This window comes from Camarhynchus parvulus, chromosome 5 (assembly GCF_901933205.1).
Source record: "Camarhynchus parvulus chromosome 5, STF_HiC, whole genome shotgun sequence".
In the NCBI taxonomy this organism is placed as follows: domain Eukaryota; kingdom Metazoa; phylum Chordata; class Aves; order Passeriformes; family Thraupidae; genus Camarhynchus; species Camarhynchus parvulus.
Genome location: NC_044575.1, coordinates 14,217,427 through 14,234,344, shown reverse-complemented (window position 1 = coordinate 14,234,344; position 16,918 = coordinate 14,217,427). Strand labels below are relative to the sequence as shown.

The window sequence follows — 16,918 nt, the reverse complement described above, 5'->3', positions numbered from 1 at the left end:
CTAAAGCTCACATTTTTGGCTGAGGATATACATACAAACCTCTTGAATTAATTCAAGTTACAGAAAATATTTACTATTGGAACTATTGGAACTTATTACTAAGCCTGTTTCTCACCATCAATTAGGCCTGTAAGAGTTTGACAATAATAACAGAGTAGTTACATTAACAAATACAGTTCTGTGCTTTTAATGTAAACTTAGCAGCTTTGGAAGAACTCCAAACAGTAGCAGAATGAGAGTTCAGAGTCTTTTCCAGCTGAATAGGTTACCAGACACTACAAGTAATTTAGTTTCTGTGTAATATATGGGTTACTTGTAAGTTTTATGTATTAAAAAAAATGCCCTGTTTTGCCTTCAAGTACAAATCCCAGTGTCAAAGTTTTAAGAAAACAAGAATCAAACACATGTTGAAGACATGCAAAATTCCACAGGGAACAACAGAAAATAGTAAGAGCTCCTGCATTAGGAAATATCAGTAAAAAATCAAAGAATGCTTAATGGAACAACCTTTTTGACACTCTATAGTTCTGCTACCAACATACACAGCATAATCAAAGCTTTTCAGAGGGATTAAAAAAGGCACCTGAAACTTCTAGCAAACTCCCAGATGAATTCTCCAAAGAGAACGCTCAAGTACCATCAGGGGAGCTACAATTTCAACTATTCTAACAAATAATAGTGAACATCTTGGGCTATTTAAATGCAGACACTAATATTGTGTAGCAATTTGCACTTTCAAGAAAATGCAAGCTCCCCAGGGAAGAGATCATGGGTACCTTCATACCTAGAAAGAAGGGAGCACCCTAACCTAGAAAAACAGCAGCTACACCTCATCATTCCAGAACTTTTAGATTCTTTAGGATATGAAAATTAGTTTACCAGCCTAAAAAGATTCCCAAATTAAAGAGACAGGCAGCAGAGATGCAAAAATTCAAAGCAGCTCTGATTTAAAGATGCCTTACTTTTATTCTCTAAGCAAGGAGAAACCATGAGCTGCCTCACACCCATACCTCCAGCCTCTCCCCCAGATTGGTTCCTATGACCTCCAAGTCTCGTGTGCAGGAAAAAATTTAGGAAAATACAGAAAAGTCTCAGGTACAGGAAAAAGTGAACTCTCACCTTTCTTCTCTCTGGCGATTTGTCGCACTCCTTCTCTGAACTCAGAAAGAACTTGGAGGTATGGCATCACTGTAGACTCAATCTGCAGGATCATTTTTTCCACAGTTAGCTAATCATGATTTAGATATAAAACATGTCCCTACCCACTTCATATTTATGTGCTGTTGGATGGAATCTGACCCTCAGGAAAGATCTGTATCAATAAAAATTGTCACTGCTCTATTGATGTCAAAGGATAGACAAAAATTTGCATTAGCTGTCAATTCTCCTTTTGTGCAGATAAAATCAGCTTGTCAAGTTCAGCCTCTCCATTCCTTTTTCACCTCATTTCAGTTAGATCCATCACTTCCACAGGGGTATGCCACAATCCAGCTAACTATAATGCAGTGCAGGGATAAAAACAGCCCTCAGATAAATTTGCTCCTTCATGTACTGTGTTGTCTTAGGCCCAGCTGTTTATCAGATAATAATACCATGTCAAACACATATTAGGACTAATTTTCATTAAAACCCAGATCTGTTCCTGAGATTTTAGTTTATGCTAATTGCATAGACATTGCAATTCTCTATATTCCTTATACAACTCCCTCTCCCACAAAAAGTGGGGAAAGATTACTGTTTAATTATTTCAGGTGTAAGTAAACACTAGGCACAAAATCTCAGAGAAAAGGTCCTGTGAGTCTGGTCTCAATGGCACTGAATAGCAGCAGCAAGCAGTTAGTGAACAGCAACAGAAACAACTACGGATCAGCTACAAAAACAACGACAGATCACTGTCAACACTTCTCTGGAATCCCAAAAGGAAAAGCCAGGCCCTTGGGGAAAAGCCTTAATTAAAAGTTTAATTACTTTGGAGGGTGGGGAAGAGAAAAAAAAACTGCAAACTTTTGTCTCCTCTACAATTTCCACACGTCTTTCCAGTCTGTTTAATCTCCATGACAAATTTCTGTGCAATTAAGGGACAAGATAGTCTGTGATGATGTAAAAGTGCTCCTATGAAAAGAACCAAGGAGTTCTGTTACAACCTTTCATAAATATGAACAATCAGTTTCATAATCAGATCCAGTGCTGACAAGTCTGGCCCAAGGAACAGACTGGGAAGTGAGGAACAGTCACATCTCCACTCCCCCACTGCACTGGAAATACTTCTTAGTGGAAATAAAGTGGTATGGGGAAAGCAGGCACTGTCACTACTTTATCAGTCATTTCAAGATGAAACATTTTTATTTCCACAACAACTAACTTAAGAGAAATGAGGAATCACTTGGAAAATTATATTGATACTGAGGTTTTCTGACTTCAAATCTCTTATATCCACTTTTCAAGTAAATTACTGACCCATGATAATTAAGTTAGTTTTTCTTTCAGCACTTTTGAATTGGATTATGCCTTTTTTGGAAATATTGACTCAATTGGTTCTTTCATCTCTAATTTAAAAAAAGGAACAATTGGCCTGACCCACAGCCTTCTGTAATTAATGAGAAGTTTTTGAACTTTGGAAGTTTACTTCCTTTAATTTGTGCTAAGATAAATAAGAATTTGTATGGAAGACTGAAAGACAGTATAATATTTAATGAAACAGCCAAAATATTTGCAATATTATGCATTTTTGTATTGTAATACTTAACACCAGTAATGATCCGGGTGATAAAAACAAAAGCTTCTTCAGTGTAAGAATTGTTAGCACAAGATTCTTCTGACAACTGGGCTAACAAATGTGGAATGTGTAAAACTTTCTGAAGAAAGGATGTTCTTTAATGTTTGGTTTTTGTATCCTTTCAAGCCTAATCAACAAGAAGGGATCCCTGAAAGAGACAGCAGCAAACAAGCAAGCTGTAAGTGATGCTCAGGCATCAGAAAATCAAAAACTACTTGTTGGTAGAATTGCCTTGTTAAGGTTTAGGGCTGGACACACTACATCGATCTCAGACCTTAGAGGAGGTTAACAAAACTTGGGCAGAAGGATGGATCACTGATAGTGGACACAAAGAATGCCACAAAGAATTTACAGGCCACAAGGACACTTGGCCAAACTCCCAAGATAAGGAAGAAACTCGTAAAGCCAAATCAGCAACTGTGCTGAATCAGCCCCCACTGGGTAAAAGGTAATTTCAAACACCAACTCAGGGACCAACAACTCAAAAGAACAGAAAGACTGAGCATGCAGACTAATTAGCATGGGAAGCAAGAAAATTATTAACCAAGAAAGGATAGAATACAAATTAATAAGAGAATTATGTAACTTGCAGCCAGTGAACACAAGTTGCTTTGTTTGCTAAAATGCATAAATAGTAAAAAGTTTGGATAGTTGGTGTGCTTGATTTGTGGAATGCCACCGAGCATTATTTGTTTCAGACATGCACAGCTCTGAAACAAATAATCAATGCTGCTCTTGAGGGTGTATTTACTGGCTTGTTGCACATGGGTAACAAATCCAATTTTTGTGGACAACATGTGTTAGCACAGGATTCTTTTTTTCCGCACAAGATTCTTCTCATTCTACCACCTTTGGCAATGCTATTTTAAGAGTGAAAGGACTTAGCCTCAAGCTATCACCAGTCCTTCCATAAAGCATATCTATTGGAAACACTGCCTGAAGTGTTAAATACAAATTTAATTTTCATTTTTCCTAAAAAGGTAAGTGTTTAAGTTCTAACTTTCTTCTGAAATTCAAAAAAGTTCTGAGTTAAATTTAAAAATCACTACTGATGGGCTTTGTAGGCAATACAGAACATCTTCCTTATTATATTATTAATGGAAATTTCCACAGCACACAAACATAAGTATTTACATTGGCAATTATGGGATGAGAATTCATTCCCATTCTTCCAACCACAAGCAAGCCTGCCAATTCCTTTGATGAATAAGAAGCCTTTTTTTTTACACCAGAAATTTTCATTTACTCCTTCTAAGGAGGAACAAAAAGGTGCATGGTCACACCCTTAATGCAGAAAAATACGTGAAAAACAGCACTGATGTGTCCACAAGAGATTTTTGGCACGAACCAAGTGTTGTTAACTTTCACATGGAGTTATTTCTCCTGCCTGCACCAGAAAACATTCCAGGTATTCCAGAGCCCACCAGCACTTTCATCAGGTACCCCTCAGGTATTTCCAGAAAAATTCTGCACCCAGAACTGCTGGGTGACTAAAGCAAAACAGCCTTTGAAAGCCACATAACAACTGTGGCTGCAAATGAGATCAGAAGAAAAGATTGAAACGTGGATAATACTCCAGCTGCCTCCAGGCTGGTTTCTGGTGTACCACAAAGAAGTTTAATCAGTATAATTACATTTTTGAAACTACTTAGCATACAAATACTTGTAATGAGTCTTTAGACTGTAGCATGTGCTGCCTGTAGTTCACATGTGGTTTAGGAAACAGACTCATCATTCAGGAGACAAGATAATTCTTCTTCTGGTTGCTATACAATTTGTCTGTCATTAAATCAAACAAACCTATAAAAACCCCAGCTCTTGTAAAAGAAAAATCCTGCTTCCTAAGCCAATTTATTACATCAGATTCAAAAGCTAAAAGCAAAAAGAATGCAATTCAGCTACATATCAGTAATGTCATCACTTTAACCTAAGCTCTCGAAGGATACAGAGTAATTTTGTTTAGTGTATTTAGTCCTTCACTTACGTTTATGTTTTGACTAGTCCCTCCAACAGGAAAACCAATTGCATCATCACTTTCTATGGCACCAAAAATCTGGTCAAGGAAAAAGAAAAGATTGTACACATCAATTCGCAGATATGTGAAAACTAAGCAATATCACATATACTAGGCTTTAGAATAGTTCTCACTTAACCCAGAATTCACAACTCTAAGATGATGTTCTGATTTGTAATTGATACATACAAATTGATGCTCTGATGATGATCTGTAATTGATACATACATACACCATACAAAGCATTGCCTTTCAGATTTAGCTTTAAAGATGTCAGATTCGTCATTCTGACTTCATATTTTTTCTACTATCTAATTTCTCTTGAACATATTAGGGGCTCTCCACTGTTCAACAAAACATTAGCTGAAACATAATGCAATTTGGAGAACTCAGAATTGGTCCTGCTGCAGCACACACTGCAGCTTGGGTCGTTTTGGCTGGGGGATGTGTGGAAGATGTTTAGTTTCCTCTGAGATTTGAACAAAGACTGTACAGATCCCTCCATACTTGAAAATACAAGTTATAACTGCGCAGTGCAATAGCACCATTACTCCTTGCTGTTACATACCTTTAGCATTTGAGTGAGATAGGAGCTGATGTTTTCTAAAAGAAGTCTGTTTGGCATCTGTCTGGAGGATTTCTTTGCAGCAATATAGGAGTTACTCTGGCTGACTAACGAGCGCATTTCTTCTAAAACCGAGCGGGTGTCAACATTGTCACACAGTGCTTCATGAATTGCTGCTTTCTTCTCGTAAAAACTGAGACAAAAAAGATTCTTTTTGACTACTCATGACAAAAACCCTGCAATGTACTCTGAAAAGTCTCTGTTAGAAGAGCAAGGGGACCTAAAAGTAAGATAACTTTTTGCTGGTTGTAGTTTATATTTGAAAGAAAAACAGATGAACAAGAAAAAAGGCATTATGATGCTGCTGTTTTACTGCTATAGACAAAGGCAGGCAGCATAATCTAATTGGCAACAAGTAACCACACATCGAACAATTTTTCAGCAACTGGCCTTTTCATGAAAGTTTGTTGTTTTTTTTAAGCATTATAAATTGCTTATTTAGTATCTTATTATTATTAATTTTATTTTTTTACAGTATTGGTCTCCTATCCCTGTGTACCAGCCAGGCTCTCTGTTTAGTATCTTTCCAGGAAGGACACCAATTTGGAAGTTAACTTAACACAAAGTAAATTGTTATGAAAATATTATAAGTAGATAAAAGGACTAAATTCATGCAAACCTTTGTCATGTAGTGACATGTTAGTAGGTATTATAAATAATACAACATATTAAGTACCATTTCATGACACAAAGGTTTTAGGGTTTCAAACAATGTACTTTTTCCAAGAAGAAAGAAAGGTAGAAGAAAGGAGACAAAACCAAATATCCCTGAAGCATATCTTCTATTTCTCCCACTTCTTTATCCCTTCCTTTTGACCTCTCTATTACTTATTATCTCCCACCTTTTTAAATAAAGGGGTTATCTCCACCAACCTCACGTTGAAGATAAATTTTTCAGAGCATATCACTACACAGAAACATCTGCACTTAATCCTTCAATAGTAACATTAGTGACCACAATAGTGAACTGAACTAGGAAACCATTTTAGCACTGCCATGTAAGATGCCTCTCTTTTAAACTTCAGACAAAAAGAAGTCATTTAGGAAGCTGTCTGCATTACAAATAATAATTGTAGTTTTGTTATAAAACTCAAAAGACTGCAAAATTGGTATCACTGCCTCAACAACATATTTTCAAACACTGGCACTGTCTTTGATGGTTTAGTCAGGTCATTTAACTTCTGTTTGTCGCAGATAGCTTAATATACTTTGAAATATGTAAAATACTGTTTTTCCAGTATAATATTTCCAGTTTGTAGACACTGTGAATTACTGGTCATTTGTCAGAGAGAAGACAAGAATTCACATAGTGAAGAAAATGACAGCTATCTAACAAATAAGTTCTTTCCCTTCACAAACATGGCAATGAGGCATGCCAGTGTACTTAACATAAACAAAAGGGAAATTAACAATTTAATCTATCCTTCATAAAGCTGTCCCAAGATTAAAATGATTGCTTGTGAAGAATTGGGATGTTAAGTGGGAATGCTACAGACATAAATATCACTATTCACATTGTAAGTGATATGGTAAGGAAAAAGAACCAAAGATGAAGTGACACAATTCAGAGATAAGTAAGAATGCTCCACTCACTTTTTGTTCAGCTCTACTTCTTGATTTTCCCATTTCTGAAACTGGCCTGTCACATCAGTGGGAGCTCGAAGAATATCCTTCACATTCAAAAAAAACTCCTGTAAAAGAAGAATATAGATAGAAGTTGGTTTCAATTACACATAACCAATACTTACTATGAAAGGGGTCATTATTTCCTAATGAGACTCCTAAACTTTATGGCTTCAACGCTGTTTCAACCAGGATATAATGATGTTTCTCAAGACCATAAAACCCAATAAAGTCATTTTGCATAACTCTGTCAATCACAGTTGGACTGCAATTCATTTTTATCTCTTGCCCTCTTAATACACGATACCCTATGATATTCTAACACCAAGCTGCTCACACAAAAATATTTTAAAAATGTTTAGGCAACAGTTCTTATGGTAGATTTTAAAGTGTGTTGCTAGCAATGGAAGCTGAAGAATAAAATGGTATTATAGCAAGGATCTGTTTTAAATGGGCATCCAGCTCAGTAAAAAGTCATTTTAACCTAATCCATGGCCCAAACCAAACATTTTACACAAAAAGCAGAACAGCTTCAGCTGGAGAGACCAAGATCAACAATCTCAAATTGCTGTACAGCGTCCTTGTGGGAAATGTGAGTTTAAATTATGGCTCCAAACTAACCAGGGACAGGAACTGTGCCTAACCTCTCACACACCTGCAAGGCATAGAGGCAAAGGCTCAATGTTTGTGGTGAGGAGACAAAGTGGGAACAATATTCCTTCTTTCCCTTTGGCTACATTTGTGTAAAGCCTGACCCGGGAGAAATGTTAGAGAGTGTCTGTTGGACTGAGCTCTATAAGCAACTGAGAATTGATCTTGTGTAAGTGCCAAGCTGCTCAGAGATGTCAAAACTTGGAGAGAGCACCCAGCTGCAGAGAAATGTAGCATGTAGCAGTCTGTGGGATTTACAGGACTTGAGAGTTTGATGGTATCTAAATAAGCACCGTGCCATCCCACCTGATGAATTCAGAAAGCAAACCCAGTCTGAGAATATGGCCTGCATATCCTTGGAGTTCTGTTCCTTGAAACATACATGGCAACACAAAGATTAGAGAGCTGGAGAAGAATGGAAAACTTACTTACATTCATAAACTTCTCATATTGAATAGCTGACTCCATGGTATTACTTGAATAATCCAGTGTATCCTTCCAAGAGTGCATGAGGAAAGCCAGCCGTAACTGTCGTGCTAGTAGGAGGTTTAAAATAAACAAGGGGAGTTTTTATAAGCTGAAACACTTTCATGGACTCCAATACTGCAGTGGCTAAGAACATAATCTTTAAATTTCGTACTAGCACTACATCTACCAATAAAACCACAACCACTACCATCCATGCTGATAAATACCAACAAGGATGAGAAGAACAAGGAAGCTATTCTAAAGTTAGCAAAGAAGACACCTGAAGTTACCCTGAATAAAAAAATTATCACAGTCACCACTCCAAGTACATCAAAACCATTCCCATTCCAAAATAATTTGTACCTGTGTGTTTCTTCAGTGCATCTTTTATGGTAATGAAATTCTTCAAAGATTTGGACATTTTACAGCCAGCAATTGTTAAGTGCCCAGTATGCAGAAAATAGCGAACCCAGTGATCATTTTCGAAATATGCCTGCAGGAAAAAAAAACAAAACCCAAAGAAATGTTTAAAACACTGTTTACATACATATGAAGTAGGAAAACTTAGAGAATAAAATCCTGAGAATCAAAATTCGTGTTTATACAAAACACACATCAAGTTGAAAAAGCTGAATTAGGGATTTGTGTAAGTTGCCGTCAAAGCAAAGCATGTTGCTCTATCACTGCAGGAAGGTCAGTTCGTTCACCTCAGACTGGGCCAGTTCATTGTCATGGTGAGGAAATCGGAGATCAAAGCCTCCTCCATGAATGTCCATCGACTCTCCTAGAACAGATCCACCCATGGCAGAACATTCAATGTGCCAACCTGGACGACCCTGTTAACAAAATGGCATTACTTGGTTACTAGTGACAGTCTTCCTCCCCTGCCCCTGTCTCATTTCCTCATGCTGTTACTAAGAGTAAAAAAGATTCTCAATTTCAGCTTCACAAAAGGAAACTGATTTAAAGATCCAGACTGGCAATCCAGCCTGTAATATTCTGATTATCTTGCTTACTGTTCTTTTAAAAGCTACACTAATATCTTTGATCACATGGGAAAAAAAAGGAAACAGAATTTACTGCAGATAAAGCTTGTCCATTAACAGAGGACAAACAACAAATAACAGCCATGCTGAGCCTGCATGCAGACTTCTGCTTAAAATGTATCAGACTTGATACACATTCTAGATTATTAAATGAACACTAACCACAGAATCTTAGCACTGAACACATAATCTCCACAATTTATAAAGTGTTAATATGAGGTGAGGCAAAAAAAACTTGTGTAACTGTGCTACTTAAATAAGTGAAGAAAATCCAAATCCTGATTATAATGCCCTTCCTTACCTTTCCCCATGGAGAGTCCCATGAGGGCTCTCCTGGCTTGGAGGACTTCCATAAAGCAAAATCGTTTGGAGAACGCTTCTCGCTTAAGCGATCAGCTGAGATGCTCAGGTCACCTTTCAAAAGAGAAAATGTAAATGTATACATTTTACACCAACATTACTTATTTTTGGCATTGCTGTATCTCGCATAAAGATAACCTTAAAAAAACCCCAAAACAACAAAACCCAAAACACAAACCTCCAAATCACTGAACCCTCACAAATCCTCATTATTAACCTTGATAATCCTTTGGGGTTTTGGTCAATGTTTGGCTGACAAGTATCAGCTGCACTGGTTTCTAAGTTTTGACATGAGATTCATCTACATTCTCTTACCAGGCACAACTCCAATATTGTGGTTATAGAAAAAGAAATACAGAAAGAAAAAACCCATCCTCAGAGACAAGTAAGACTGCGATTCAATTCATTCCAAAGTTAGATGGATCTAAATTGAGACTATGATTGTCTTAATCTGCACATACAATGTGATCATAGAATATTTATTCCCTAATCTCAGCTGCTGCACAGAATGATTGGTGTTTGTTCAATAGCTACATTTACTCCTCTGTTACCTCCTGCTCTATGAGTGTTTTATTAAAACCTTTTAATATTCTTTTTATAGACTTTCTGTATGATTTGCTAAAACTATACAACTTTAGGAGCAGATAACTAATGAGTTCCATTTACTGAGCATTTTAAGTTAATCCTCTGCTATAGCTCTATTGAAAAAAATCTATATTTGGATTTGGTTCAACACAACAAAGTTAAAGTAAGAGCTCTAAGTAGGAAAGAGGAACCCAAATATTTGTCATGAAATAATCCCAGCCTGATATGGAAAATTCGTGCCTGACATGTGGAAGATCCAGGTTCAAGTCTTTGCTCCTACTCTGAGCCAGACAAACAGGCAAATAACTGGGCTATGGCCAAATGACTGAGTTATTCACAATTCTGACCAAAAAAACCCTCACAAACAAATAAAAAGCAACCACAAACCATCCTAGGATTAACAACATTTCTTGGTGTTTTCCAATTAAAAACTTTCAGGAAAGTACTGGCTCAAGCTACAAAACTTTGGCAAAGAAATTGGTAAAGGGAGTGCAGCAGGTAAATCATTAAGCTCTGACTGTGACTGATCCAAATGTCAGTAAAACCAGTTGAAGAGACCCACACACCATCAGTTCCTTCAGCAACTGAGCAAATCTTTACCTTCACCCTCTTGAAGAGCTTTCTGATCACCTACAGCTTCAGGCACCAACTTAGCATAGGAGTGTTTTTCACTGGCATCAAACTTCATAGTATCAAAGTATACAGATCCATTAGACACATACCTGAAAAGTTAAAGATCATTATTTAGTGAACTTTCTATCACAACTTAACTGAGGTTTATCCCCAAAATCACTCCCATGAGTTTTCTAGTAACTTCATTCACATTATGGTACTGCTCAGTATTTTAAATATTACTTAGGTGAGTCTAAGTTTTAAGGCCTTACCATACAAAGATTTTGGACAAATCATTGGAAGTAATAATAAAATTAATTGAAGAGAAAATAACAGCTACTGTTAAGCTTTTGAGAGGTATCAGGAAACAGTCACAAGAACTACAATTTTTAAAAATTTATGTTATTTGCAACTGATTTCTAACTGTCACATGTAAATTTTTGACGATTTTTGATGAAGATCAGGAATCAAACACAGTTCAAGCGAATGGGACTTAGACTTTATTTTAATGAACAGGATTTCACCCTGTAGTACATCATAAGAAGCATATCAGGTAAAAAATAATAGGTCTTTTGCAAAGAAACCTGAAATTTCTGTATTTGATGAAAAACTGCTTCTGGCAAAGATTACTGTTGCAGATGAAAATAGAAAACAGGTCACAGCTAAATGCTAAAAGCAATCATTCTGGCATCCAGTAGCAAACTTACCCATAACCATTATCCACAATCTTCTTCACAAAATCCACAATTTCTGGCACATATTCACTAACCCGTGTTAAAACGTCTGGAGGTAAAACCTAGAGATAAAAAGTAGAATTAAATATATATATATATATATGGAAATTTGCACTAAACATATATGTTATGTATTGGTTACAATTTTGCTCAAAAGCAAGTGATAATAAAATCTAACACTCCTATTTCAAGCTTTCTGCTCCGAACCAATGTGCTGTGGCCACTTTTTCCTCAGCCTTTAAGGGGATTATTCCAGTTCTTCTGACAGAAGAGGCAGCAAGTCCCTCTGATTTGCAAGTAAATAAATCAACCTTCACTGACCTGAAGCACTGCCTGTGACACAGCATTTGATCTGCAACAGACAAATCTCTGCTTGATGGTTACCATCACATAATTTCTTAATGGCTGAAGACTCTTAAGTAGGCAGTCTAAATGCTGAGGTTGGCAGGGATCTCTTGTGCAGCCCACAGATTCCAGCTCAAACTTTTTTGGACCAGTTTATGATTATTTCCCCATGTTACACCAAGGGGATGGCAAGGAGAGCACACATTAAACCTGGTCACCAATGAAGTGATGTGCAACAACCACAACAGATTTAAGATTGTTGAGATGGAAACAGAGCAAGTAATAATTTAACACCTATCTATTAATATTAAAGGAATTTATCAATAAGGTTGAAATATGAGATTCTTGAAAGCTAATAAGGAGCTATATTGTCTTTTGGGTACTCTAAGACACGGCACATACATCTTTAGAAGACAAAACAGTTCATTTACTTACGTTGAGTGCTTCCATATCTTTATGAAATTCCCCTTCCCAGAATTTGGGGAGCTTTGAGAATATGGAATTATCAGTCACCTGACTGCCATATTTTGTGTCCAACCAGTCAGACAGCAAATCTTTGCCTTCTTCCAACAGTGTCTAGAAAACAATAAGAATAAGAGCCCCTGATCCAAGACTTGCCCTGTTTAAATTGTGCAGAAAGATCTAATTTGGAACAGAGACAGAGAAATAAGGAATAAGACATTTGCAATGAGACAGTTGTGAATACAGAGTAAAGCAGGTTTCTACCATATTTTTATCATATTGTTCTTCATAGATAGATGAAACAACCAGAGCAAGGAAGATAAACTGTTAAGTGGTATCTGTTTTGATACTGCTCACTTCAATAGGCATCTGGAGCTTACGCTGTAAACACCAGATGGGACTTGCAGTTGTATTACATTTTCTGTTCCCCCACTGCTACTGGATAATCTAACAGAAGCCTTACTGGGCACACTGCTAAAAAGTGTCTGAAAGACTAATTTGGACATCAGCAAGGATACCTTTTGGTCTTATATTACAGGATTTCTATTTCTGACACTAGGATATAATGCAGAAGGTATGATTGCTTAGATTTTAGGGTTTTTAAAAGTTCCATTAGATCAGTATAGACTTTTATAAAAGCACTTGATATTGGAATAGCTGGGCTTTGTTAAAAAACCCCATAATTTAGAGACAGGGTCTTCTCAAGAAGGGAGCACATAGCCATGTGTACCTCACAGTACTTCAAATAATCTGAAAGCAAGAGAAGATGAATTTACTAAAAGACAACAACTACTAAAAATAGTTATACTGACTGACTTGATTACTGGACAGAACCAATGAAGTTAACATGAATATTTGTCACTAAATGTAACTGTTTTTCATAAAAATAATCATGAGCACAACTTTGGGGGATGTATTTTCCTCTCTGATCAGAGACAGAAACACTTACGTGGAAAACTGCCACCACTATTGGAACATCAGAAATGTGTGTTCAGTAACCCCTAATGAAATTAATTAATCAAGACAAAAAAGTCAAAGAGAAAGTGTAAGTACATACAAGAGCAAAATCCTCACTGGAGGACTGAACTGAAGAATCAAATTTCCTTATTGAATGCAGAGTACTAAAAAGTTCTCAGTCCCACAATTTCTCTTTTTATGAATTAAAGGTTCCATACTGTCTCAGGGAATTACTACGAGCTACACATTATTTTTAAACCTCCTAACAGTTACAAGCCAAATATAAAATATAAAAAGGAGCTCAAACTTACCTCATGACATCTGTTGATCTCTTCAGCAGGGAGCTTTGCTTGGAGAGCTTCTTGTAGAGGGTCAAAAGCAGACTTCACCGCATTTTGAATTCTTTCCAACATTTGCTTCTTATCTGGGTCTGTTGTTTCATTTAGTTTAACTGAAAAGAGCTACAATTAAAAAAAATAAATTAGAAAGCCAGCTGCAGTACAGCAGCACCATGCTCCATATACAGAATATTATCTTAGCCACATAGTACCTTGCTAGGGATGAATAAGACATTATGCCACAGAAAAAGCTTTGACATCAACTACTGAAATATGAAATATGCTCCTCATCAGAAATAATGGTGCAATCACAAGACTTTAGTTTGCATCCAAGTTCATTTTTTCAGAAAGACTTCATAAATCACTACATCATCATCATAATTACTGCTGTTTTCATTTTCTATGCAGCTGATCACCTTAATTGCACAGCTGATTACCACGAATTTGAAAAGGACAAGCTTTAATGTGGAACAGGGAGAGGTTAAATGCAATGTTTAGGCAGTATATCAGGCAAAGATAGCTGGGCAAAATTTCCAAGCCTCCTATTTCCAGTCCTGTATTCAATTCATCAGAATGATAATCTCTTTGTGATTTGTAGTTCTAAAAATTACCAGAAAATCACCTTCCCTCACCCTCAGTCCTGAATACACAATTTATTAAATCCTTAAAGCTTTCCAACCTTTTCCTTCCAAGGTCATCAATGGTACAAAGGAGAAACCTCCCAAGCTTTAAAAGGTTACGGACAGACCACTGTTCAAAAACTCTTCTAAAGGATTATTTTAAAGGCTTGAATTCTAACACACAAACATCCAAATACTGTTTGAGCGATACATGCACTCACAAATAAGCGCTAAGATCACAGAAATCAAGAATGGCTTTTAAAGAATTCGTCAATTCTAAACCAATGTAAAAAGCAAAGTGATGTGCCGTTCAAGTAACATTTCTAACATGTGCAGTACCAGAACTAAAAGAAGCAGAAAGTTTAAAGAAGCAGCGGAGTCTGAAGCATTCTTTAGATGCTTTCCTACATTATTGAGTGAGAACGTAAAACACAAGCGGAGATTACCACACCCACCTCTGAGGCAGTTCTAACATCTTCAAGCAGCTGATCTGGTGTGGATTTGCTCTCTCTATATCGTTCAAAAAGGTGATTTTGTCTTGCTCTCTTGATGATCTACAAATCAGAAACATGAAAATATTCCTGTGAAGTGACACACAGTTAAGAGTGCAGATAAAAATCTATTATGTACAAAAGGCATTTCCCTATAAATTTAATAAGCTACAAAAATAATGTGCAATAATACAAATCAAACACACCATACACACTTAATGGACTACCTCAACAGAGTCAATTAATTACCTCATCAGGCAAAGAAAATAAATTATCTCTTTAAAATACTGAATCTTTATTATTTGTGACAGCATTCATTATTATACATCACTAAAGGGTTTGCTACCATAGGAGTGCTACAAAACTGAGAAAATCAATGCTTTTGTGCACAAAGTGTTGGTCTCAGTAAATAAATGTAAGATTTCTCTTGGCTTATCAAGTGGCAGTTACATGTGACCGACTTCCATTCTAAAAGTTGAACATCTTAGATTGCAATTTAAAAAAAAAAACCTTACCTTGTCATCAATATCTGTAATATTCATACAATAGAAAACATCATATTTAAAATAATCCCTCAAGATTCTTCTCAGGATATCAAATGAGATGTAGGACCTAAAACCAAAAAAATACAGGGGTGTTTTTAGTAAACATCTGTATCTATTCTGTGCACAAACCATTTTAACCTCAATCAATAACTGTGCAGCAGTTTTACTTTGCCCCCATCTATTAGAAAGTTTTTAATTCCACAATGATAAAATATTATAAGGTGCTTTTAATCTTAAATTGCAAGCATTGAGTCGAAAGAGACCATTTTCTAGTAATATACTCATCTGAATAATACTTTTTCTAATAATCTTTTGCTTCCACTAGGCACTGTTACCACCTCTATCAAAGTAAGGGATGCAGTACCTGGCATGTCCCATGTGAGAAGCATCATAAACTGTTGGACCACAGCAATACCACAAGACCCTTTTTCCATTCTGAGGCTGAAATACTTCCTTAATTGAAAGAGAAGGTACAATGGTCAGAAGAAATTGAAGACATGACCTCAGGCCAGTAACACCCCATTTGGAGATGAGAACATGAAAACATGGATTATAATTACAAAATACAAATAGTTATTCCATTCCCAACTTTACCATAACTAAAGATCAGCACTAGCTTAATCCTCTGAGAGAGATAATGGAGCATGGCTGCTTATGTTCTACGCATTCTAATCACTCAAGATATCAGCTTACAACAATTTGGACTAAGCAGGCCACTATTCAAACTTTAAGAAAAAGTTTTCTTTTGCATTGAAAAGGGTTACACCCTATAATCAGTTCACAGATACTTGAATACTACATCCTGTGTAAAATTAATATTCTTAATACTTCCTCTTTCCCAAAGGACTTTCAAACAAGACCACAAGAAATTTTACACTTTTTATATTGCAACTATATAATTGGTGAGACGTTTTTTACACAGACAACATCTGAATAAAGAAAACTGTGATTTTATTCTGCTCACACTGCCTACACTAGTGTGTATTACAGCTGAATGCCTGGCTACTTTGCATGACAACTTGAAACTGGGAACTGAATATTATGCAGTATGCACAAAGAGACTCACACTTGTAGTGTATATATATTAATGTAAATAGCATTACATTTGCCCAGCCAATGCAATTGATTGGTACAGAGTTCCTGGCCTGTGCTTGTTAACGTCCTACAAAATACAACCCGGAGACCTGACTATTGACAGGGCAAACATTCCAGAAGCAGGATTTGATGACTGCTCTGTTTGTGTTTCTAGGGAAATCCCCACTTCCCTTTCATTTACTCACCTTACTTCGAGTCAGGCTGTTGTAGAGGCAGAGCCTGGAATGTTTTGTCCCTTCAGGGGGAGACCAGGGAGGCTGCACACGTTTGCCTTTACCTAGGAGAAAAGGTAGTTTAAAGAAAGTTTAAAAGACACTTTCCACAAACAGATTTGTAATATAACATTTTCTCCTTATCACATCATTATTTCAGAAGGAAAAAAACCCCACATCTAAATGGAGAAAAGAGCTTCAATCCTAGTAATTCAGCTACTTCTGTTAGAGACTCCTACAAAGCCACCAAAACCAAAGTAAATTATTGCAATCTAGTTTATTTTCTACTCTCTAAATTGCCATTCCTATTAGTTTTTGATCCAAGTAGCAGTGAGGAAGAGGGTACAAAAGCAAGAGCA

At 36.5% G+C, this 16,918-nt stretch overlaps 1 protein-coding gene across 2 annotated transcripts in view; it reads right to left on the bottom strand.

Annotated features, from left to right (window-relative positions):
- The window catches only part of CARS1 (cysteinyl-tRNA synthetase 1), a 32,091-nt gene that overhangs the window by 7,457 nt on the left and 7,716 nt on the right, over positions 1-16,918 (bottom strand). For both annotated transcript variants that reach the window (XM_030950555.1, XM_030950554.1), the window contains 16 exons: positions 16,533-16,624; positions 15,617-15,705; positions 15,223-15,319; positions 14,672-14,770; positions 13,570-13,719; positions 12,275-12,415; positions 11,468-11,556; positions 10,749-10,870; positions 9,505-9,617; positions 8,865-8,993; positions 8,521-8,650; positions 8,122-8,225; positions 7,009-7,106; positions 5,359-5,548; positions 4,761-4,829; positions 1,120-1,201 (listed from right to left, as the gene is read on the bottom strand). In XM_030950555.1, the coding sequence (XP_030806415.1) occupies positions 1,120-1,201; positions 4,761-4,829; positions 5,359-5,548; positions 7,009-7,106; positions 8,122-8,225; positions 8,521-8,650; positions 8,865-8,993; positions 9,505-9,617; positions 10,749-10,870; positions 11,468-11,556; positions 12,275-12,415; positions 13,570-13,719; positions 14,672-14,770; positions 15,223-15,319; positions 15,617-15,705; positions 16,533-16,624 (1,794 nt within the window). The remainder of the gene's footprint in view (positions 1-1,119; positions 1,202-4,760; positions 4,830-5,358; positions 5,549-7,008; positions 7,107-8,121; positions 8,226-8,520; positions 8,651-8,864; positions 8,994-9,504; positions 9,618-10,748; positions 10,871-11,467; positions 11,557-12,274; positions 12,416-13,569; positions 13,720-14,671; positions 14,771-15,222; positions 15,320-15,616; positions 15,706-16,532; positions 16,625-16,918) is intronic.